The sequence below is a fragment of the Lutra lutra genome, chromosome 1 (genome assembly GCF_902655055.1).
Source record: "Lutra lutra chromosome 1, mLutLut1.2, whole genome shotgun sequence".
Taxonomy (NCBI): Eukaryota; Metazoa; Chordata; class Mammalia; order Carnivora; family Mustelidae; genus Lutra; species Lutra lutra.
The window spans coordinates 123,977,944-124,002,615 of NC_062278.1; the positions used below are offsets into that span (position 1 = coordinate 123,977,944).

A 24,672-nucleotide genomic window follows, 5' to 3' on the forward strand; every position below is an offset into this window, starting at 1 on the left:
AACACAATGAATTTTCAGAAAGCACATTCTTTTTTTTTTTTTTGAAGATTTCTTTTCTTTTATTTATTTCACCGAGAGAAACACAGTGAAAGAGGGAGTACAAGCAGGGGGAGTGGGAGAGGGAGAAGCAGGCTTCCTGCTGAGCAGGGAGCCCAATGTGGGGCTGGATTCCAGGATCTGAGTTGAAGGCAGATGCTTCACAACTGAGCTACACAGGCACCCCCAGAAAGCTTATTCTTTTATTTTTTTTCAGCATAACAGTATTCATTATTTTTGCACCACACCCAGTGCTCCATGCAATCCGTGCCCTCTACAATACCCACCACCTGGTGCCCCCAACCTCCCACCCCCCACCCCTTCAGAATTCTCAGATCGTTTTTCAGAGCAGAAAGCTTATTCTTGAGAAAAGTTTAATTCCTTGTCCAGTTTTCTATGTTAAGTACAAAGTATTTTTAACATTTTCCATTATTTTACTAAAATTACTTTATCAAAATGAATTATTTCTTGTAAACATTACATAAAAGATTTTGTTGATCAATTTTGAAAAATCTATATCAAATACTGCCTGCTAATTTAAATTCTATTTACTGGCCATCATTTCTGAACTCAAATCTTACACATTTAAATTATGTCAAAAAGGCAGTTTTTCTGTAGAATTTTAGTCAAAAAGAACTCTTTCAGGGTCAATATTTTTGTTACTAATCTTACCAAATATACATGACTATTTAATCTTTATTTCTTTGTCTAGAAGTACTTTTACTATGCAGGTTTCTAGCTATGGTTAGTTTTATTTTACATAGGCTATGTCTACTAATATTTGTCATGAACTGGATAAAAATTCTAAAATTGTATGTATTTCTTAAAGTGAAACCATTATTAGGTAGATTTTCAAAGTCTTGAAATCAAAGTCTCTAGTATCCAAATGTCCTTGATTCTCTGTGCCATAGGGCCACTGGGTTCAAAATAGTTGATTTATCAGTTGATATTGTGAACAATACACGGGCATATGGTTTGCATTTTCTTAGGCTAAGGGAAGACGATGACCTGAGCTTCTAAATCAAAATCACATACTCAAATAGCCATGGGCAGATAGTTAAGTAAATGAAGCAGGCTGAGTGGGAATGATGGGGAGCTGTGGTGAAGTGGATAGCACAGGCCCCATCTAAAGTGTAAAGTCAGTACAGCTCCAGCCAACTCACATGGTAATACCTGTTATTAAATCTTCTGATTTTGTTTTTAAGAAATATTAAGAATCTAGATTCTTAGGTGAAATCTCCTGAATTTTAAGTATTGTCAATTACTAATGATTATCATTACTTTTGTCAGTAGTGTGCAGGCCAAACAAACAGGACTATGGAAAAAACTGGGCCCCCTGGGCTTCAATTTATTATCTCTACTCCAAATGATTATTAGATCCGGGCATTCAGAAACAATATATAAGACTTCAATCTTGAGTAGCACACAAAAGACAGAACAAATGATTAATGGGATAACACCAGAAATACAAGTGTTATGGGTTGCATTGTGTCCCCTTAAAACTCATATGTTAAAGTCCTAACCCTAACTGAGTCCTAACTGAGAATGTGACCTTATTTGGATATAGAGTTGTTGCAGATATAATTAGTTGTATTAAAATGGGGCATAAGGGGTGGGCTCTAACCCAATATAACCAGTATCTTGGTGAAAAAAGAAGAAAACTGGACTCAGACAATATATAAGGAGAATTCCATATGAAGATGAACGCAGTGATTGGGGTGATTCTTCTACATATCAAGGAATACCAAATGTTACCAGAAAACCACTAGAAGTAAGGGAAAAGCATGGAAAATATTCTTTTTCACAGCCCTCAGAAGGACCAACACATTGGTCTTGGACTCCTTGCTTTCATGACTGTAAAACAATAAACTCCTATATTTAAGCCACTCTACTTGTAGAACCTGGTTACAGCAGCCCTGGAAAACTATCACTAGGTTGTTTTATCATCTGGACATTAATTAAGGTAACATACCATATCAATAGGATAAAGGACAAAAACCACGAAAGTCTCTCAATAGACATAGAACAAGCACTTAACAAAACTCAACCCCCTTTCATGGTAAAAAACAAACAAACAAAAACTTCAACAAACTAAGAATAGAAGGAAACTTAACCTACTAACTGACTATGGGCATTAAGGAAGGCATGTGATATAACGAGCACTGGGTGTTATATGCAATTGATGAATAATTGAACTTTACATCTGAAACTAATGATATACTACATGTTAATTAATTGAATTTAAATAAAGAAAGAAAAAAAATAAATGGCATCTATGAAAAACCCACAGCTAACATACATAATGATAAAAAACTGATTACTTCCCCCCCAGGAGAATGTCTGTTCTCACTACTTCTAGTCAACATTACACTAGAGCTTCAAATCCCGGCAATCAGTCAAGAAAAAGAGATAAAAGGCATCCATATTGAAAAGGAAGAAGTAAAGCTATCTCTATATAGATGACATAGTTTGTATGTAAAAAGCCCTAAGGAATCCACTAGAAAAACTATTAAAACTAATAAATGAATTTAGTTAAGGTTGTAGGATAAAAGATCAACATACAAAATCAATTGGTTTTTCTACACGCTTGCAGTGAACAATCTGAAATTGAAATTAGAAGAATAACTCCATTAACAACAGTATCGTGGGGCACCTGGGTGGCTCAGTTGGTTAAGTGTTCAACTCTCAATTTCGGCTCAGGTCATGATCTCAGGGTTGTGAGATCCAGCCCCAAGTACGGCTCTGCATTGGGCTGGGCATGGAGTCTGTTTAATATTCTTTCTCTCTCTCTTTCTTTCCCTGCCCCTCCCAACTGCTCTCTTTCTCTCTAAAACCAAAACAACCAAAACCCCCAATAGCATCACAAAGAATAAATACTTACAAACATCCTTATGCCCCTCCCACTGCTCTCTCTCTCTCTCTAAAACAAAAACAACGAAAAAATCCCAATAGCATCATAAAGAGTAAAATGCTTATGAATAAATTTAACAAAGTAAATGTAAAACCTATACTCTAAAAACTACACTGTTGAAAAAGTTAGATGTTAAGGAAGATCTAAAAAATGGAAAGAGATCTCATGTTCACTGATCAGAAGACTTAATATTGTTAAGATAGCAATATTCCTCAAAATCACCTACAGATTAAATGCAATCCCTATCCAAATCCCAGCTAGCTTCTGATTCTAAACTGATCCAAAAATTTATATGGAAATCCCTGGGGGGCCCAGAATAGCCAAACCAATCTTGAAAATGAAGTATAAAGTTGGATGACCTATACTTTCTGATTTTAAAATTTTCTACAAAGTAACAACAATCAAAACAGTGTGGTATTGGCACAAGTACAAACATATAGATCAATGGAATAGAATTGAGAATCTAGAAATAAGCCCTCACATCTATGGTCAACTGATTTTTGACAAGAGTACCGAGGCCATTTAATGGGAGAAGAACAGTCTTTTCAACAAATTGTGCTGGGACAACTGAATATTCACATAGAAAAGAATAAAGTTAACCTCCTAATTCTTGCCATATGCAAAAATTAACTCAAAATGGATTAAAGATCTAAATATAAGAACTAAAACTAAAAAGCTCTTAGAAGAAAACATAGGCAGGGGTGCCTGGGTGGCTCAGTGGGTTGGTTCTCTGCCTTCAGCTCAGATCATGATCTCAGGGTCCTGGGATCAAGTCCCGCATTGGGCTCTCTGCTCTGCAGGGAGCCTGCTTCCTCCTCTCTCTCTGCCTGCCTCTCTGCCTACTTGTGATCTCTCTCTGTCAAATAAATGAATAAAATCTTAAAAAAAAAAAAAAGAAAACATAGGCATAAATCCTCATGACTTTGGATTATGCAATGGTTTCTTTTTTTTTTTTTTTAAGATTTTTTATTTATTTATTTGACAGAGAGAGAGCACAAGTAGGCAGAGAGGCAGGCAGAGAGAGAGGAGGAAGCAGGCTCCCTGCTGAGCAGAGAGCCCGATGCGGGGCTCGATCCCAGGACCCTGAGATCATGACCTGAGCTGAAGGCAGCGGCTTAACCCACTGAGCCACCCAGGCGCCCCATGCAATGGTTTCTTTGATATGACTTCAAAAGCATAAGCAACCAAAGAAAAAGAGATAAACTGAACATCATAAAAATTAAAAATGCTTGTGCTTCAATGGACTACATCAAGAAAGTTAAAAAACATATTGAACAGGGAAATATTTTTAAATCATGTATTTGATAACAGACATATCTAAAATATATAAAAATGCTTATAACTCAATAATAAAGAAACCAATTAGAAATTTGACAAAGGATCTGAATAGACATTTCTCCAAAGCAGGTATGCAAATCTCCAATAAGCACATGAAAAGATGCTCAACAACAGTAGCCATTAAGAAAATACATATCAATACTACAGTGAGCTACCATTTCACACCTACGATAGCCTACTAGGATGGCTATTAAAAAAAAACCCAAAAAACAGAAAAACAAGTATTGGTGAAGATGTGGAAAAATTGTAACCCTCATATACTATTGGTGAAAATGTAAAATGGAATTCATTTTGGAAAAGTTCCCAGTGGTTCCTCAAATATTTAAACATAGAACTACTATGTGATCCAGCAATTCCACTCCCAGATATATACCCAAGAGATAAGAAAATATATGGCCACACAAAAAGTTGTACATGATGTTCCTAACAACATTATTTATAATAGTGAAAAGGTAGGAAAAACCCAAATGTCCATTAACTGGTGAATTGACAAATAAAATGTTACATCTATATAGTGGAATATTATTTGGTAATAACAAGAAATGAAGCACTGATACATGTCTCAATATGAATGAACCCTGAAAAATATGCCAAATGAAAGAATCCAGACACAAAGGGCCACATATTATATCATTCTGTATTTCTATTACATGCGTGCTACCAATGTTATCTCTTTTAACATCCCTTCTAGAGACCTTAGTAGGTTTTCTGAAGTCATGATAGGACCTATCACTTTACACTAGAAATAAGTATGTGATCGCAGGATAAATGCAGATCCAGACATAGACATATAGATATAAATACAGATACAGTTATATGGAAGGAGAGAGTAGTGGTGGCCATGAGCTACTTACATTAATAATAACAAACAGATAAGCTGCACCAGGGTCTAGTAGACCCATATTCAGTGAAAAGTTTTTATCTTCTGTTCTACAATGCACTGCAGGGTATCTGGAACAGGACAATTTTAGTTAGAACAAACACCACAGCCTAGAAAAGCACTCCCATCTCCAGGGGAAAGACTGATCTCATCTCTCTACTCAGGCTGAGTCAAGCAGAAAAGCCACCATTTCCTTTGAAGGCAAGTCTCTAGGAATGAAATATTTCCGTGCCAGATTTTTCAGCCACTGATCTGAGCTCTTCATTTCTACCAGGTTTTTTTTTTTTTAACTTTACACCTAAATAAAGAAAGCAAAAAACATCTCCTTTTGTGGATTTCAGGGCCTAAGTTTTCTCACTGAATTCTTGTGAATTTTCTCCTCCAAGTCTTATGAATTAGTGGAACAGTGTAAAACAGTGAACCTGAGTATACTCAAAATAGCTGAGATATACCTAATCCCCTCACCTATATGCAAAGAAATCATTTAAAAAACAGCTTTTGATAAAAATAAATGTCCACAAGGGTAATGCTCTTACTCTCCACTTTGTAGAGTTGTGTAAGCAGACACACCATAGTCTTCACCAACAGTGAGGGAGATATCTGTACCCAGGGAGATGTGACCTCTTTACGTAAAGTATTAACAAACCTAAGGGTAGAGACATTGTTACACATCAGACAAACCCTCACAACAGTGACACCTGTTTACCACTATGTCCCCAGTGCCTAGAACAGTTTTTGGCAGACAAAAGGTCCATGTTATATATTATTAGGTGGATAAATAAATGAACTCACATGTAAGAAATAATCAATAGTCTTAGTTATCCTTAACTTTATCTTTCCTGAGGTATTAGTTTCCATCTGTCACACTCTTACATCATCTCTAGCTGGATGGACACAATCATGATCACCTATGGCAGTCTGAGTTGCCTCATTAATCCAGTTAAGCACATCCAATTTCTTACCCTCTTATAATGGTGGGATTCATCAGTTGAGACTCCACTAAGAAAAACTAATGGATATATGTACACTAGAATAAATATATATATATATATATATATATATTTTTTCATTCCAGTATTTATGTAAAACTGATACTGTATCTTCTTATTAAAAAATTCTTATAAAATTAAGTCTGATTTGACTATACAAAACTCGGACTCCCAGGCATTAGTAGGTTGAGTTTTCATTTTGGAATCTGCAGACAATCCTGGACCCTTCCAGAATGATCTTTTTGGTGCCCTGAACCTGGATTCCTAAACTGTTTCCTCATTATGGGTTTTGGTATTTTGATAGCTTTTGTACTAATCTCTGGCCCACCAGGTAAGAAGGGCAGTTTCCTCTAGAACCCCTATGTTGATTCCTGCACTGATCTAGAAATTTCCTTTTACCCCTTCTGGAGGTTCCTATGGGTCTCTCACCCAGGGAAGTCTTATCCTCGCTATCATCTCACTTATTTTGAGTTGTTTACTTTTTATAAAGCATATTCAAAAGGAAATTATTATGACTGTTCCACCCTTCAGCAAAGTTCAGACATTTCATTACAAGTTCTCCTCTAAAGTGCTAGTCTCGACAGCAGCCACCTAATCTTGATGGACATAGGCATGTGCATATGTCTATTTCCTGACTGATTTCCTGCTGCAGAAAGCAGGTGACCTCTTGGATACTCCATTTCTGTAACTTTCATTGGCTGTCTGACATGACTTTTGGGCTTATCTGGATTCAAAAACAAGTCTTTTGACTCCAAAGGTATTACCTTTACTCCACCGTGGTGCCTCTACAGGCTTATAATAAAACTATACTTTGTGGAGGAGTCAAGATGGCGGAGAAGTAGCAGGCTGAGACTACTTCAGGTAGCGGGAGATCAGCTAGATAGCTTATCTAAAGATTACAAACACCTACAAATCCAACGGGAGATTGAAGAGAAGAAGAACAGCAATTCTAGAAACAGAAAATCAACCACTATCTGCAAGGTAGGACTGGCGGAGAAGTGAATCCAAAGCGACGGAAGATAGACCGCGGGGGAGGGGCCGGCTCCCAGCGAGCAGCGGAGCAATGGAGCACAAATCGGGACTTTAAAAGTCTGTTCCGCTGAGGGACATCGCTCCAGAGGCTTAACTGGGGTGAAGCCCAGGCGGGGTCAGCGCGGCCTCAGGTCCCACAGGGTCACAGAAGGATCGGGGGTGTCTGAGTGTCACAGAGCTTACCGGTATTAGAACAGGGAAGCCGGCTACAGAGACAGAGCCGAGGAGTGACTCTCAGCTCAGGGTTACCTTGAACCGGTCACAGGCTCGGTCAGCTCGGAGCGCAGCCAGAGGCCAGGGTGACGGGAGTAATTGGGCGCTGTTCTCTGAGGGCGCACTGAGGAGTGGGGCCCCGGGCTCTCGGCTCCTCCGGGCCGGAGACCGGGAGGCCGCCATCTCATTCCCGTCTTCCAGAACTCTATGGAAAGTGCTCAGGGAACAAAAGCTCCCGAAAGCAAACCCAGCAAACCCGAGCGGATTACTCAGCCCGGCCCCAGGTAAGGGCGGTGCAACTCCGCCTGGGGCAAAGACGCTTGAGAATCACTACAACAGGCCCCTCCCCCCAGAAGATCAACGAGAAACCCAGCCAGGACCAGGTTCACCTACCAAGGAGTGCAGTTTCAATACCAAGGAGAGCGGCGGAATTCTAGAGGAGAAGAAAGCAAAGAACGGAACTCATGGCTTTCTCCCCATGATTCTTTAGCCTTGCAGTTAATATAATTTTTTTTCCTTTTTCAATTTTTTTTTCTCTTCTTCTGCTAAATTTTTTTAACTTTTATCGTTTTCTTTTTTAACGTTTTTTAAATAGTTATATATATATATATTTTTTTTTCCTTTTTATATTTTTTATCGGCTTCCTTTTTTTAATAGTTTTTTTTTCTCTTTCTGAACCCCTTTTTATCCCCTTTCTCCCCCCCCACGATTTGGGATCTCTTCTGATTTGGCTAAAGCATATTTTCCTGGGGTTGTTGCCACCCTTTTAGTATTTTACTTGCTCCTTCATATACTCTTATCTGGACAAAATGACAAGGCGGAAAAATTCACAACAAAAAAAACAAGAAGCAGTACCAAAGGCTAGGGACCTAATCAATACAGACATTGGTGATATGTCAGATATAGAGTTCAGAATGATGATTCTCAAGGTTCTAGCCGGGCTTGAAAAAGGCATGGAAGATATTAAAGCAACCCTCTCAGGAGATATAAAAGCCCTTTCTGGAGAAATAAAAGAACTAAAATCTAACCAAGTTGAAATCAAAAAAGCTATCAATGAGGTGCAATCAAAAATGGAGGCTCTCACTGCTAGGATAAATGAGGCAGAAGAAAGAATTAGCGATATAGAAGACCAAATGACAGAGAATAAAGAAGCTGAGCAAAAGAGGGACAAACAGCTACTGGACCACGAGGGGAGAATTCGAGAGATAAGTGACACCATAAGATGAAACAACATTAGAATAATTGGGATTCCAGAAGAAGAGGAAACAGAGAGGGGAGCAGAAGGTATGTTGGAGAGAATTATTGGAGAGAATTTCCCCAATATGGCAAAGGGAACAAACATCAAAATCCAGGAGGTTCAGAGAACCCCCCTCAAAATCAATAAGAATAGGTCCACACCCCGTCACCTAATAGTAAAATTTGCAAGTCTTAGTGACAAAGAAAAGATCCTGAAAGCAGCCCGGGAAAAGAAGTCGGTTACGTACAATGGTAAAAATATTAGATTGGCAGCAGACTTATCCACAGAGACCTGGCAGGCCAGAAAGAGCTGGCATGATATATTCAGAGTACTAAATGAGAAAAACATGCAGCCAAGAATACTATATCCAGCTAGGCTATCATTGAAAATAGAAGGAGAGATTAAAAGCTTCCAGGACAAACAAAAACTGAAAGAATTTGCAAATACCAAACCAGCTCTACAGGAAATATTGAAAGGGGTCCTCTAAGCAAAGAGAGACCCTCAAAGTAGTAGATCAGAAAGAAACAGAGACAATATACAATAACAGTCACCTTACAGGCAATACAATGGCACTAAATTCATATCTCTCAATACTTATCTTGAATGTTAATGGGCTAAATGCCCCAATCAAAGACAAAGGGTAATCTCTTCCAGTCCCGTCCATGTTGCTACAAAACTTGGGGATTCATCCTTTCTTATTTTCTTTTTTTTTTTTTTTTTTTACAGCTTTATAAACATATATTTTTATCCCCAGGAGATTATGCTGAGTGAAATAAGTCAAGCAGAGAGAGTCAATTATCATATGGTTTCACTTATTTGTGGAGCATAACAAATAGCATGGAGGACAAGGGGAGATGGAGAGGAGAAGGGAGTTGAGGGAAATTGGAAGGGGAGGTGAACCATGAGAGACTATGGACTCTGAAAAACGATCTGAGAATTTTGAAGGGGTGGGGGGTGGGAGGTTGGGGGCACCAGGTGGTGGGTATTGTAGAGGGCACGGATTGCATGGAGCACTGGGTGTGGTGCAAAAATAATGAATACTGTTATGCTGAAAAAAATAAAAAAATTAAAAAAAAAAAAAAAAAGACAAAGGGTATCAGAATGGATAAAAAAACAAAACCCATCTATATGTTGCCTACAAGAAACTCATCTTAAACCCGAAGACACCTCCAGATTTAAAGTGAGGGGGTGGAAAAGAATTTACCATGCTAATGGACATCAGAAGAAAGCAGGAGTGGCAATCCTTATATCAGATCAATTAGATTTTAAGCCAAAGACTATAATAAGAGATGAGGAAGGACACTATATCATACTCAAAGGAACTGTCCAACAAGAAGATCTAACAATTTTAAATATCTATGCCCCTAACATGGGAGCAGCCAACTATATAAACCACTTAATAACAAAATCAAAGAAACACATCAACAATAATACAATAATAGTAGGGGATTTTAATACTCTCCTCACTGAAATGGACAGATCATCCAAGCAAAAGATCAACAAGGAAATCAAGGCCTTAAATGACACACTGGACCAGATGGACATCACAGATATATTCAGAACATTTCATCCCAAAGCAACAGAATACACATTCTTCTCTAGTGCACATGGAACATTTTCCAGAATAGATCACATTCTTGGTCCTAAATCAAGTCTCAACCGGTATCAAAAGATTGGGATCATCACCTGCATATTTTCAGACCACAATGCTCTGAAGCTAGAACTCAATAACAAGAGGAAATTTGGAAAGAACCCAAATACATGGAGACTAAACAGCATCCTTCTAAAGAATGAATGGGTCAACCAGGAAATTAAAGAAGAATTGAAAAAATTTATGGAAACAAATAATGAAAACACAACGGTTCAGAATCTGTGGGACACAATTCTGAGAGGAAAATATATAGCGGTACAAGCCTTTCTCAAGAAACAAGAAAGGTCTCAGGTACACAACCTAACCCTACACCTAAAGGAGCTGGAGAAAGAACAAGAAAGAAACCCTAAACCCAGCAGGAGAAGAGAAATCATAAAGATCAGAGCAGAAATCAATGAAATAGAAACCAAAAAAACAATAGAACAAATCAACGAAACGAGGAGCTGGTTCTTTGAAAGAATTAATAAGATTGATAAACCCCTGGCCAGACTTATCAAAAAGAAAAGAGAGAGGACCCAAATAAATAAAATCATGAATGAAAGAGGAGAGATCACAACGAACACCAAAGAAATACAGACAATTATAAGAACATACTATGAGCAACTCTACGCCAACAAATTTGACAATCTGGAAGAAATGGATGCATTCCTAGAGACATATAAACTACCACAACTGAACCAGGAAGAAATAGAAAGCCTGAACAGACCCATAACCAGTAAGGAGATTGAAACAGTCATCAAAAACCTCCAAACAAACAAAAGCCCAGGGCCAGATGGCTTCCCGGAGGAATTCTACCAAACATTTAAAGAAGAACTAATCCCTATTCTCCTGAAACTGTTCCAAAAAATAGAAATGGAAGGAAAACTTCCAAACTCATTTTATGAGGCCAGCATCACCTTGATCCCAAAACCAGACAAGGATCCCAACAAAAAAGAGAACTACAGACCAATATCCTTGATGAACACAGATGCAAAAATTCTCGCCAAAATACTAGCCAATAGGATTCAACAGTACATTAAAAGGATTATTCACCACGACCAAGTGGGATTTATTCCAGGGCTGCAAGGCTGGTTCAACATCCGCAAATCAATCAATACGATACAACACATTAATAAAAGAAAGAACAAGAACCATATGATACTCTCCATAGATGCTGAAAAAGCATTTGACAAAGTACAGCATCCCTTCCTGATCAAAACTCTTCAAAGTGTAGGGATAGACGGCACATACCTCAATATTATCAAAGCCATCTATGAAAAACCCACCGCAAATATCATTCTCAATGGAGGAAAACTGAAAGCTTTTCCGCTAAGGTCAGGAACACGGCAGGGATGTCCATTATCACCACTGCTATTCAACATAGTACTAGAAGTCCTAGCCTCAGCAATCAGAAAACAAAAGGAAATTAAAGGCATCCAAATCGGCAAAGAAGAAGTCAAACTATCACTCTTTGCAGATGATATGATACTCTATGTGGAAAACCCAAAAGACTCCACTCCAAAACTGCTAGAACTTGTACAGGAATTCAGTAAAGTGTCAGGATATAAAATCAATGCACAGAAATCAGTTGCATTTCTCTACACCAACAACAAGACAGAAGAAAGAGAAATTAAGGAGTCCATCCCATTTACAATTGCACCCAAAACTATAAGATACCTAGGAATAAACCTAACCAAAGGACTAAGAATCTATACACAGAAAACTATAAAGTACTCATGAAAGAAATTGAGGAAGACACAAAGAAATGGAAAAATGTTCCATGCTCCTGGATTGGAAGAAAAAATATTGTGAAAATGTCTATGCTACCTAAAGCAATCTACACATTTAATGCAATTCCTATCAAAGTACCATCCATTTTTTTCAAAGAAATGGAACAAAGAATCCTAAAATTTATATGGAACCAGAAAAGACCTCGAATAGCCAAAGCAATATTGAAAAAGAAAGCCAAAGTTGGTGGCATCACAATTCCGGACTTCAAGCTCTATTTCAAAGCTGTCATCATCAAGACAGCATGGTACTGGCACAAAAACAGACACATAGATCAATGGAACAGAATAGAGAGCCCAGAAATAGACCCTCGACTCTATGGTCAACTCATCTTCGACAAAGCAGGAAAGAATGTCCAATGGAACAAAGACAGCCTCTTCAATAAATGGTGTTGGGAAAATTGGACAGCCACACGCAGAAAAATGAAATTGGATCATTTCCTTACACCACACACGAAAATAGACTCAAAATGGATGAAGGATCTCAATGTGAGAAAGGAATCCATCAAAATCCTTGAGGAGAACACAGGCAGCAACCTCTTCGACCTCAGCCGCAGCAACATCTTCCTAGGAACATCGCCAAAGGCAAGGGAAGCAAGGGCAAAAATGAACTATTGGGATTTTATCAAGATCAAAAGCTTTTGCACAGCAAAGGAAACAGTGAACAAAACCAAAAGACAACTGACAGAATGGGAGAAGATATATGCAAATGACATATCAGATAAAGGGCTAGTGTCCAAAATCTATAAAGAACTTAGCAAACTCAACACCCAAAGAACAAATAATCCAATCAAGAAATGGGCAGAGGACATGAACAGACATTTCTGCAAAGAGGACATCCAGATGGCCAACAGACACATGAAAAAGTGCTCCATATCACTCGGCATCAGGGAAATACAAATCAAAACCACCATGAGATATCACCTCACACCAGTCAGAATGGCTAAAATTAACAAGTCAGGAAATGACAGATGCTGGCGAGGATGCGGAGAAAGGGGAACCCTCCTACACTGTTGGTGGGAATGCAAGCTGGTGCAACCACTCTGGAAAACAGCATGGAGGTTCCTCAAAATGTTGAAAATAGAACTACCCTATGACCCTGGAATTGCACTGCTGGGTATTTACCCTAAAGATACAAACGTAGTGATCCGAAGGGGCACGTGCACCCGAATGTTTATAGCAGCAATGTCTACAATAGCCAAACTATGGAAAGAACCTAGATGTCCATCAACAGACGAATGGATAAAGATGTGGTATATATACACAATGGAATACTATGCAGCCATCAAAAGAAATGAAATCTTGCCATTTGCGACGACGTGGATGGAACTAGAGGGTATCATGCTTAGCGAAATAAGTCAATCGGAGAAAGACAACTATCATATGATCTCCCTGATATGAGGGAGAGGAGATGCAACATGGGGGGGTTAAGGGGGTAGGAGAAGAATAAATGAAACAAGATGGGATTGGGAGGGAGACAAACCATAAGTGACTCTTAATCTCACAAAACAAACTGAGGGTTGATGGGGGGAGGGGGGTTAGGAGAGGGGGGGTGGGGTTATGGATATTGGGGAGGGTATGTGCTATGGTGAGTGCTGTGAAGTGTGTAAACCTGGCGATTCGCAGACCTGTACCCCTGGGGATAAAAATATATGTTTATAAAAAATAAAAAAAAATTTAAAAGTTAAAAAAAAAACTATACTTTGCTTTAAAAATACAGTAACAATAAGAGATATTCAACTACCAACCATGAAGAGAGGATTATTTGCTCACTGCTGAATTTTTTCCCGGTGATCACAGAGATGAAAGTAGTTAATTATTTTCCTGAGAGCACAATAAGTGGATAAAATTCAACAGAAAGGGATGTACGCACCAGAGCACAGGGGGCACATACAGATACAGGGTCATTTTTAAAATACCACATGGGAAAGCAAGCTTATCTGCCTCTTATTGTTCTAAAAGATGCCTTTGAGACCAATGCCCTTGATATTATAGGAGAGAAAATCCATGTACAAGACAAGTAAAATGTGAGGCTGCTTTATCTGAAGCCCCACAGATCAGAAGAGACCAAGATTCAACACAGAGGGGCCTTGGGTCTCCAAACCTTACAGCTGTCATCCCGTTGGTTGTTTTGTTTTCTTCAACGTTCACCTATAATAGAGGAAAGTAAAAAATCAGTTACAGCTGACAACAAGGAACTGATAATCAGAAAATCTGATCATAAGACTTATCTTTGTTAAGACTTATCTTTGATGAGCTGGTTAAAATACACTCTGATAACAATTTGGAACCTAAGCTACTCCTCAACTTACCATCATGCTGGAAATGTTTTTTCCATCTTCTAGAATGATCAGACTGTACCAGTTCTTCTCCTCCATAGAATGCTTAGTGTAGACAGACAGATTGTGATATTTTAGGTAGAAGTGGAAATCCTGGCTTTTTGTCTTTAGGTGGAGCTGGGCATAGTGTGGCATCTTCTGTAGAATGAAAAAACTGTCACATTCACTTTCTACCCTGTCATAGGTATCACTATCTCATAACATCCCAGGGTGGGTGAGCTCATCAAATACTTTCAACTTTGCCCTTTAACCTAGTAATTCTATCTTTAGGAAAATGCCATATGAGAGTAATTAAAGACATGCATAAGGATTTACAAGTAAGGATGTTCTTTGTAGAATTATGCATGTTATTATTATTTTTAAAGATTTTATTTATTTGACAGAGAGAGATCACAAGTAGGCAGAGAGCCAAGCAGAGAGAGAGAGAGGAGAAAGCAGGCTCCCTGCCAAGCAGAGAGCCCAATGCGGAACTCGATCCCAGGATCATGACCTGAGGTGAAGACAGAGGCTTAACCCACTGAGCCACCCAGGTGCCCCAGAATTATGTATATTAATAATAAAAACTTAAACGCCTATAAGGAAATACTTCAATAAACTATGATATATCTATAAAATGGAATATCATGTGTCCATTAAAATCATATTCTCAAATTATCTAAGGATACAGAAGGATTCTTATGACATGATTAATGTTAATAAAAAAATCAAAGTTCAGTACTATAGAGTTTGACTACCTTTTAGAAATTAGTTTATTTGTGTATACCAATATGCTGATTGATCATCTCTGGGTGATGCAATTATGGTGGTTTTTATGTCTTTCTATATACCCTCCAGTTTTCAATAATAGATGTATATTAATTTCATTATTAAAAAGTAATATTTTAAAATAAATATTTCAGAGGCACCTGGGTGTTGCAATCGGTTAAGCAACTGATTCTTGCTTTCAGCTCAGGTTGTGACCTCAGGGTTGTGAGATTGAGCCCCGCATCAGGGTCTGCACTCGGCATGGAGTCTGCTTGAGATTCTCTCTCCCTCTCCTTCTGCCCCTCCCACTCATGCTCTTGCTCTCTAAAATAAATAAATAAATCTTTAAAAAATATAAATATTTCAGAATGTGTACAGTAGTAATGGTGAAAATACACGAGCCAAATCCTTCCAGAGGACGTGATATTAGGAGGCAGTTTGAAATAACAGTACAAATTACAACCTACTGAGACCTTACAATGTCCCTGACACTATGCTAAGTGCTTCACATATAATACTTATCCTTACAACAGCTCATGGCCTAAAAATTATTGCCATTTTATAGGTGCTGAAACTGAGGTTTAGAGATAAAATAACTTGTTCAGGGTCTTATAGCTAGGGAATGGCAGAACCAGGAATTGGACTGGGGACAGTTTGCCTCTACAAGTGCATGCTTCTAACTACAATATTACGCTGTCACCTTGTTGCATAATCTGAATGTGTTTCTAATTTATTCAAGTCCATATCTTACCTGAAAGGATTTAATGGACTCTTCCAACAGAGTATTGTTTTCATCTCCGAGTACTGTCACCTTCACCTCATCATCTGCCAGATTCAAGGCTTGCAGGAAAATCTTTTGGGGACCAGGCTGCGGTGGGGTCATTCTCTTAGGACAGAGAACACAAGTCAGAATTACCAACAACCCTTGGAGGTAGTTCTCAGTCCTACCTCTGACATCCTAGTCCGTCCAGTCAGGAGGATGCAGTTTTCTCCCTCTGGAGGGCATTTTGCTTAGAAAACTCTGAAGGCAGTCTGGAGGGGAGAAACACCAGCTCAGTACAGCAAGCACCGATGCTACATGACAAACTCCATGCTTTTTGACTCAGTTGTGACCTCATATGTCATTCCCCAATAAGGACTATTTGATCTGCCAACTATTCAAAAGCCTGTCTTTCCAAAGAGATGAGAAGATAGCTTGGATATTAGTGTTTGGAAATTCCTTGACAGTATACTCTGGATCACTCAGGTGGGAGGTGGGCCTTGTTTTGCATTGTTCTTCTACCTGTATCTACTCATTTACCACAGGTAGTTATGATGCATCTTCTCCAAAACAGGTTCTGTGCTAGGTCCTAGGCAATCAGGATTGAACAAGTCAGAAGAGTGAACGATATTTTTGACTCAGTTTGACTCCTCATGGAGCTTAAGATTTATTGAACTCACATCAATTTTTATCTCCACAGCTGCTGCAACTGCAAATGCCAGGCTTGCTAGGATCATACCAACAGCCATTTTCCTAAGCGATCTGCAAAAGGAAGGGATAGACAATTACATGGAAACTTTAGACTCAAAAGGCTAAAATTGAAACCCTCTAAGCCTACCATTAAAGACCTTTCCTGGTTTGGTCTCAGCTACTTCTCCCCTTCACACAGCTTTCTTCCTCTACTCATCACACTGAATAGTTTTCTATTCAATCCATTTCCTCACCTCAACTTTTGTTTATGATGATCTTTCTATCCATTATGTCATCATAGCAAAAAATAGTAGTAACGCATCCAAATTTATTGGACATTTACCATATGCCAAGCACAATACATTATTACCCCATTTTCTTTTCCTCCACAAGTCTTTCTTGACTCTAGCAGTAAGAAGGACTCTCTTTTTTCTCCATAACTCCCTGGCACTTTGCTTCCCTTCTTACTGAACTTAATACATTTCACGTTGGGTAATAATTATCCTTGCATGTGTTCTACCTCCCTTACTAAACAGGGAACTCTTTCAGCATTCATTTGTGCTGTTATATTTGCATGCCATTCGTGCTAAACTCAGTAATATCTGCTCAACTAATGAGTAAATGACAAAAGGCCATTTGAATATTGTAATGTCATCATCAAAAAGAAATTGCTATTAAATCAGGAATTAGAGGAGACTTGAAATCCTCCTCTGTCAAATTTACAAAAAATAACACTTCTTTTTAAGTTTTTATTTGTATTCCAGTTAGTTAACATAGTGTAATATTAGTTTCAGGTGTATACTGAATCACATTATAGTGATTCAACAGTTCCATATGACATCTGGTGCTTCTATTTAGAATGGGAGAAAAGCAGTAATTAGGGACAACCTATTTCTGCTCTTACCAGGTCCCTGCTTTGTTTCATATGGACAATAAAAGATTTAAAGGGATTAATTATCATCATAGGATTTAGACTTCTTTGAAGAGGCAACATTCAAGAACAAAGCAACAAGTTGCTTTAGGAGCCTATTCTCACATAATTTTGACTTTCTGTGAAGCTTAGATCTACCCCTTCAACATCATGCAGTTAAGTGTGCAGGAATGGCTAATGAAAATTAGCTAGATCTAATTCCCATCCTCCAATACCAATAGGCATTTAGTTTAACTTAGGTACACAGAAACAGAAAAATGATATGCCAAAACAAATCATACTAAGTAGAAAGTACTGACATTGAATCTTTTTTTAAGCTAAGCAAATATTAAGTCAGTCTGAGTAATAAAGGCATCATGAGCACTTACGAGAAATTAATTCCACATTTGGAAACCAGACGATAAATGACAAGGTCAAACAATGGGATGAAGATAAGAACCAGGAGGGGATTTAGTACCTGCAATACCATGGTAAAAAGGATAGTTACAAAGTGTTCTTCTGTCTTAAGTGTAAGTATGTGTTCTCATTTCCTTGTGTGCACTCTCCCTAACATCCAAACATACTTTCATCATACTAAGTACAGAATGATTCCACATCTCTAGTCCCGTTAAACCAAGGACTCTGATTTCTCCTGCATAGCACCTAAGCTTCTGAACATCCTACAGAATCAGTTTCACTCTGAACCTGTTTTTCTGTCAATTAGTTAGGATTTCTTCCCTCTTATTTTCACTTATCTTCTCCTGTTCCACAGCTGAAGGGAAAATGTCATGGAGAAAAGAAGAGAAGGAAAACTTGGGGATTAAACAAGGGTTAAAAAAAGAAATGGGAGTTACCAGTAAACTGAGATTCTGACTTTGTTTACTCACACAACAATGCCTTATACTTTCTTGGACAATATTTCCAAGGTACTACCTTAACAGAGAAAAAAAATCCAATGCTTATACATCTCCTGTGAGCTCAAAATTCACCCTCCTTGGAGCTGGGCAGGAGCTGCTTACTTAAAAGAGGATGTGAAAGAGAAGTGTGAGGCCTAAGGAGAGTATTTTCATCCTTATCCTTAACCCTCCTCAGCATATAAGGAAATAAATGTCCAGTTACAGTTGGTAATCCCATTACTTCAGATAGAAGTATGGATGAGGAAAGCCATAAATCCCCATGAGTATACAGAAATCTCCTACCTGCATCTGGTCTGGCTGAAGCACAAAAAAAACCCTGAAACATTATAACAAATTACATTTATACAGTGGCAAAAGACAAGAAAAGCTTAGATCAAAAATACTATTAATTATCTGCGATGAGGGTGCAGCCTGCTTGAGATTCTCTTTCTCCTTTTCCCTCTGCCCCGCCCCACCACTTGTGTTCTCTCTCTTAAAACAGAAAAAAAAAATTTTAATTAGCAGGTGAGACACAAAAGATAAAATCTACCAGGCCATTGGTTCAGGGCCACATGGTGCTTTTAAGGGTATTTGGGGGAAACAGACTGGGAATGGCTTCAGGCTATGTTTACTGAAGGCAGGTAAGCCTAAAGGAGAATATTATTTTTCTTGAGAGAGAATAGGGTCAGTGTGTTTTTGTTAATTTCAGTCACTGCAGTTGTAGGAGGTAATGTGCAGCACAAGACATCATGGTTAGGGTGAAGACTTCCACTAACACATAGTGTTTCCAGAGTTGTTCTAGAAGGGTCAATAACAGAACAACCATAGTGAATCCTGGGCAATAAGAGAAGGGAGGGGCACCTGGGTGGCTCAGTGGGTCAAAGCCTCTGCCTTCGGCTCAAGTCATGACCCAGGGTCTTGGGATCCAGCCCTGCATCGGGCTCTCTGCTCAGCACGGAGCCTGCTTCCTCCTCTCTCTCTGCCTGCCTCTCTGCCTACTTGTGATCTCTGTCTGTCAAATAAATAGATAAAATCTTTTAAAAAAGAGAGAGAGAAAGGGAAAAAGTAACTTGTGTTTGACAGGCTCCAAACAGACTGGTTAATGAAATCCTAGCATCATTCTCTCCTGCCTCCTTTACCATGAAGATGGTAGAAAAACATTATAATAATCTAAGTAGAATTGAGTGCACAGATGTAACTTTGAGTCGGCCAAAGAATGGAGAATAGAAAAACAGAAAATAATGTTTGCAACTTTCTTATTCCTTATCCATGTACAAAATACTGCACTTCCAAGTCCTCCACATGATCTCAGCCCAGACACCGGGCTACTTGTGCAGTAGCACCAGTCAAACCTGAGCCTGCTGTGCCCCAGGAAGGCTGAGAGGGGAGCAAACAATCTCTATCCCACAACTGGATCACTTCATTGACTATCTTCTCAATACTTCCCTGTACACACTGAAACCTTTCCATCCTTATATTCCTGATTTCTAAAAATAAGATTCTGTTTTTTATTTCTAGAGTAGCTTTTTAAAATTTTGCGTATTTAGTACCTTCATGTTAAAGACAACTCTCTTCTGATCTTAAGTCAGTTTTCAGGCAAAAAACCCAAAGAAATCATTTTCCTTAAAAAAGGAAATTTATTTATTATGAAGAAAAGAATAGATTTCTCTGGAAAATCTTTTCTCACCAAATTCCCATTCATCCTGGTGGCTTGCAAGGTCCATCGTGAGCCCTAGGGCAGACAGAAGTGATTATGAGAAATCTCTTTCTTGTGGGAAGAAAGGGGCTGGAAGAAGGGGTAGCTTTCAAAAGAACTATTCTTACCTGCTGATCCAAAAGAGCCCAGAACATGGGCAAGGGGATATAAAGGAATAGTACCCTGGTCAGTGCCTTCACATCCATAATGAGCTGCTTCTGCAAGAAAGGGGAAGAAGGAATAGGCTGAATTGCTAAATTTGGGTGTCTTGCTTACAGTAAAAATGTGCCAGAACGGTAAGAGGAGAGGCCAAATGCAGCAAGAAGGAATCAGTTTGGACTTAGGAAAATCTCCATGGAGGCATAGTTCCTCAGTTCCAACTTACAGGGTATTTCTCAGCTGCCCAGTCCAGCCAGTGTTGTCGCTTTGGAATGTCCCCAGAGCGGTTGTTGAAACGGTTGGAAATAGCAAACTAGGGCAGAGCATAGATATCACATGAGAGACAAAAAGAAACCATTCCAATTCATTATCCCTTCCTCAGACATACATATTTTAAGTGACTTACTTCCACCCTTTGCTTTCATCAGACATTGAATTTCAGAATATTTCCAATATAATTTTATCTATCCCTACATCCTGTTGGCAACATATATAACATATACACATTTCAGATGATTTTTGCCAATTTAAAAAATGGTAACATCATCATTATTATTATTACTATTATTATTTTACTTAATGGTTGAGTAGAGGTACAGAGGAAAATGGATTAATCTCAGCTTGCCAAAAGGTACAGAGGTAAAACAGCAGTCATTGGGGAAAATCAACACCTGTGTTTAAAGGCCTTTAAGCTCAGCATATAATTTTTTTCCATTGATTGAAAAAGGCAGGTAAACAAGTCAGACTTACCCAGATACATTTGGCAACTTGAGTTACTATGTTTCCTTCAGGAGGTGGTTTTCTGTATATTTTGCTTCCCATTGAAAACACAACTGCAGTTGATACACAAACAAGGTTCTTAGCTTCTCATTCAGCACATTCAGTATGTCAATGCTAAGGACAGGCTGCTGGTGTGTAGGAATGACTGGCAAATCTTTTAAAGGGAGGGGTCTGACTTAAACTTCCCAACTTTAGGAATTATATAAATATGGGACCCAAGAGAAGAATAAGTTGTCAGTTGAGAGAAGGAATCTGTTGAGACTTCCCTGTATCACAGAAAGAGAAGTCATCTCTGGATTCTCTCTTCTTTCTTCATCTCTACATCTGATATTTTACCAAGTTTTCATTTAGATTCTTTCTTCATTGTATTTCCCATCTGCCCTTCTTTTACTTTACTATTGCTACATTTCTTGTTTAGGGCCTCACAACCTCTGCCCTGGATTATTAAAATGTCTAGCAAGTACTTTCTCAATCCCTGGTATCTTCCTTCTCTTATCTGATGCCAAATTAAAACCTTCGTTTCAGGACCTACCTAAAAAGCCCAAACTCCTGGCAGGAAAGGCCTTCCCAAATTCATATTATCCTGATGATGATTATTATCATCATTGACCATCTTTAAAGGTTTATTATTATATGTAAAGCGTTAAGTCTTTTATATATATTAACTGATTTCATCTGAAAAAATATGTACTACTCTCTGCATTTTATTGAGGAAATTGAAGATAAAAGAAATTAAGCAATTTGTGCAGATTACATAGCTAGAAAATGCCAGAAATTGCATTTTTGACCTGAGGTCTGTTTGAATCAGAAATCTACCCATTTAACCACCATAAAACATCTCATTCACTCATTCTTGCACTAAACACTGTTCTAGACACTATTGGGACTGACGATATAAAAAAGATGTGGCCCTGTGGAGCTCACCTAAAGCTGCTCCTTCCCATTTTATGTTTCATTATTTTCCACTAGGTCTCTACATTCTAACCACTGATCATCATTCCTACAAAAAATTCTATTCTGTACCATTATTGTACTTGAGCTCATTCTCTTTTCCTTACCCCATATTCTTTAATCACATCCCCACAACTAATTATAAGTAGATTTTATTTTCATATTTTTCTTTCTATTTTCTAAATTACCAGCATTAGTTGATATTATTTTTATAATTATGGAATAGTAAATATTATTTTTTTCAAATTTATTAACTAACATCAGCAGGAAGACTATCTTGGTATGATCCCAGATGTACTTCCCTCCTTAATGGATTTCCCAACTCCAGCAAGATGTCCCTCGAATAGATCTTCTACCAAAGATGTCTTGTCAGTGTCAAGTAGGACCTTCTAGTATCTTTGCACACCAGAATGCCTGAATCCTCTTACTTTTCCTTACGTTAACTTTCTAAATTCTCTATTCCACTCATATTCACATCACCACTTTTTCTTTATTCATCCTCTCGGTGTCTCCAAAACTTCTCCAAATAGCACCTTTTACCTACCACAGTCTTCTTATTGTTGACAGGAAAAAAAATGTTAAAAGAAAGGATGCCAATCTTGGGAGACAAGTGGGCAGATAAAGAGGTATCTAGACAAGAGGAAGATTTTGGAGAGGAAATAGGTTGGCCCTAAAACTAAGAATGACCTGGAAATCTCAATAGTGGAAGGGACAGTGGAAGTGGTGATGTGGAAGGCCAGGTGATGAACTGGATAAGACCACACTTAAATGTCAAGGCCACTTAACTAAAGAAGAGGAATGGGAACCTTAGGTTTCCCTACTAGTTCTTCCTTGCTGTAGAGGATATTGCTCCCTACTTCACAAAGAAAACAGAAGCTGTCAAATGGAAATTGTCTCAACTTCCTGCCACCAAATCTATTAACTCCTGTATCCACACCTATCCCCTCCTCCCTCCAGTTAGTTGAAGGCAATGTTCTTCCTCTGTACAAAGGTAATTCTGCCATTGCTTTCATATTGATTATACTATCTCTTCCTTGCATCTTCAACCTCTTTCTCTATTGGAGTCTTCCCAATAATATTCAAGCATGTCTGCCATCCTCTCTCGACTCCATGTCACATTCAGCTATACATACCATTTTCCCTTTCTCACCTCTTAGTCACTTCCTATTTTACTCTAATCAGTCTTGAATCTTCGCCAATCTACCGTAACTGACATTCTCTGAATCAATGACCTTCTTATTGCTCTATTCAATGGGCATTTTTCTCCCTGATCTCACTTTCCGACTCAGGAACATTTGTTACTCTGAACCATTCCCTTAGAACTACCAATTTGGCCATTCCTTCTTTGTCTCGTTTGTGGGCTTTTCCCCTTTGCCTGTCTTTTCTTTTTAGTAGGCTCAATGCCCAGCGTGGAGCCCAACATGGGGCCTGACCTCATGACCCTGAGATAAAGACCTGAGCTGAGATCAAGGGTTGGATGCTTAACTGACTAAGCCACCCAGGCACCCCCTTCTTTACGTATCTTTTTAATGCTGGTATTCCTCAGGATTCTATTCTAGCCCTCTTTTTACTCTCATTATATTTTAGTTATTTCATCTATTTTCATGGCTTAATTGCTATCCATATACTAATAGCTCCAGATCTTTATCTACAGCCCAAACATTTATTCTGAGCTCGAAGCTGTATTTCCAAATAACTGTTTGATAACTCCAATTAGATGTTTTGAAGACATCTAATATGTAACATGTCCGAAACTAAATTCATTAGGATGATGAGCCCACTATTTACCTAGTTGTTCAAGTCAAAACGCTACATTCAATGTAGACTTATTTTCTCAATCACATCACTTATCCAATCATATCAAGTTTTTTCAACTCTACCAAGGCTGAGACTAGTCTGAGCTGAGTGAGGCACTCATCCTGAGCACAAAATTTTAAAGAATGCTAAAAATTCGGTAATCAAGATAAATGATATCATTGCCTCACCCTTAACCCATTCTTTCTCTACATTACAGAGACACCAATGAAAAATAAAAATCTAACAATCAGTCCTCTGTTCAGAATCCTTTTGTAGCTCCCTATTCCAGCTAAAGTTCTAATTCGTTAATGACTTAAAAGTCCCTTCATTATCTGATTTCTGTCATTTTCTGCTTTTTATCTTTCTCATTTATACCTGGGGCAGCCTGATATGTCACAATTATGTCTCACCTCCTTGATTTACAAATATCTATCTTCTTTGATTAATTGCTGCTAATACTTTAGATCTCACCTTAGATACCACTTCTCTCTCTCTCTCTTTTTAAAAGATTTACTTATTTATTTGACAGAGAGATAGAGAGAGAGAGCACAAGTAGGCAGAGTGGCAGGCAGAGGAAGAGGGAGAAGCAGTCTCCCCACTGAGCAGGGAGCCTGATGCTGGGCTCCATTCTAGGACCCCAAGATCATGACCCAAGCTGAAGGCAGCCATTTAACTGACTGAGCCACCCAGGCACCCCTAGGCAAAACTTTTCTGATCTTCACTGTTTTAGTCAGACATCTCCTCTATGTGCTCCCATAGCTTTCTCTGTACTTCCCCAGTTGTGACATTGATCATACGATATTGTAAATTCCTTTTTACTATGTCTCTTTTTTCCTGCTGGACTATGTAAGATTTTGACTATGTGGCTCTCTAATTCACCAATGTGACCCAATAGCT

General features: G+C 38.5%; 1 protein-coding gene across 1 annotated transcript in view; it reads right to left on the reverse strand.

The window, feature by feature from the left end:
• Nucleotides 1-24,672, reverse strand: part of SLC15A2 (solute carrier family 15 member 2) — a 40,740-nt gene that overhangs the window by 2,194 nt on the left and 13,874 nt on the right. The window contains 13 exon segments of the mRNA XM_047735533.1: nucleotides 5,140-5,236; nucleotides 5,702-5,783; nucleotides 5,786-5,811; nucleotides 14,158-14,204; nucleotides 14,366-14,530; nucleotides 15,888-16,022; nucleotides 16,577-16,658; nucleotides 17,886-17,974; nucleotides 18,696-18,729; nucleotides 20,081-20,124; nucleotides 20,217-20,306; nucleotides 20,474-20,560; nucleotides 20,998-21,080. Coding sequence (XP_047591489.1) covers nucleotides 5,140-5,236; nucleotides 5,702-5,783; nucleotides 5,786-5,811; nucleotides 14,158-14,204; nucleotides 14,366-14,530; nucleotides 15,888-16,022; nucleotides 16,577-16,658; nucleotides 17,886-17,974; nucleotides 18,696-18,729; nucleotides 20,081-20,124; nucleotides 20,217-20,306; nucleotides 20,474-20,560; nucleotides 20,998-21,080 — 1,061 coding nt within the window.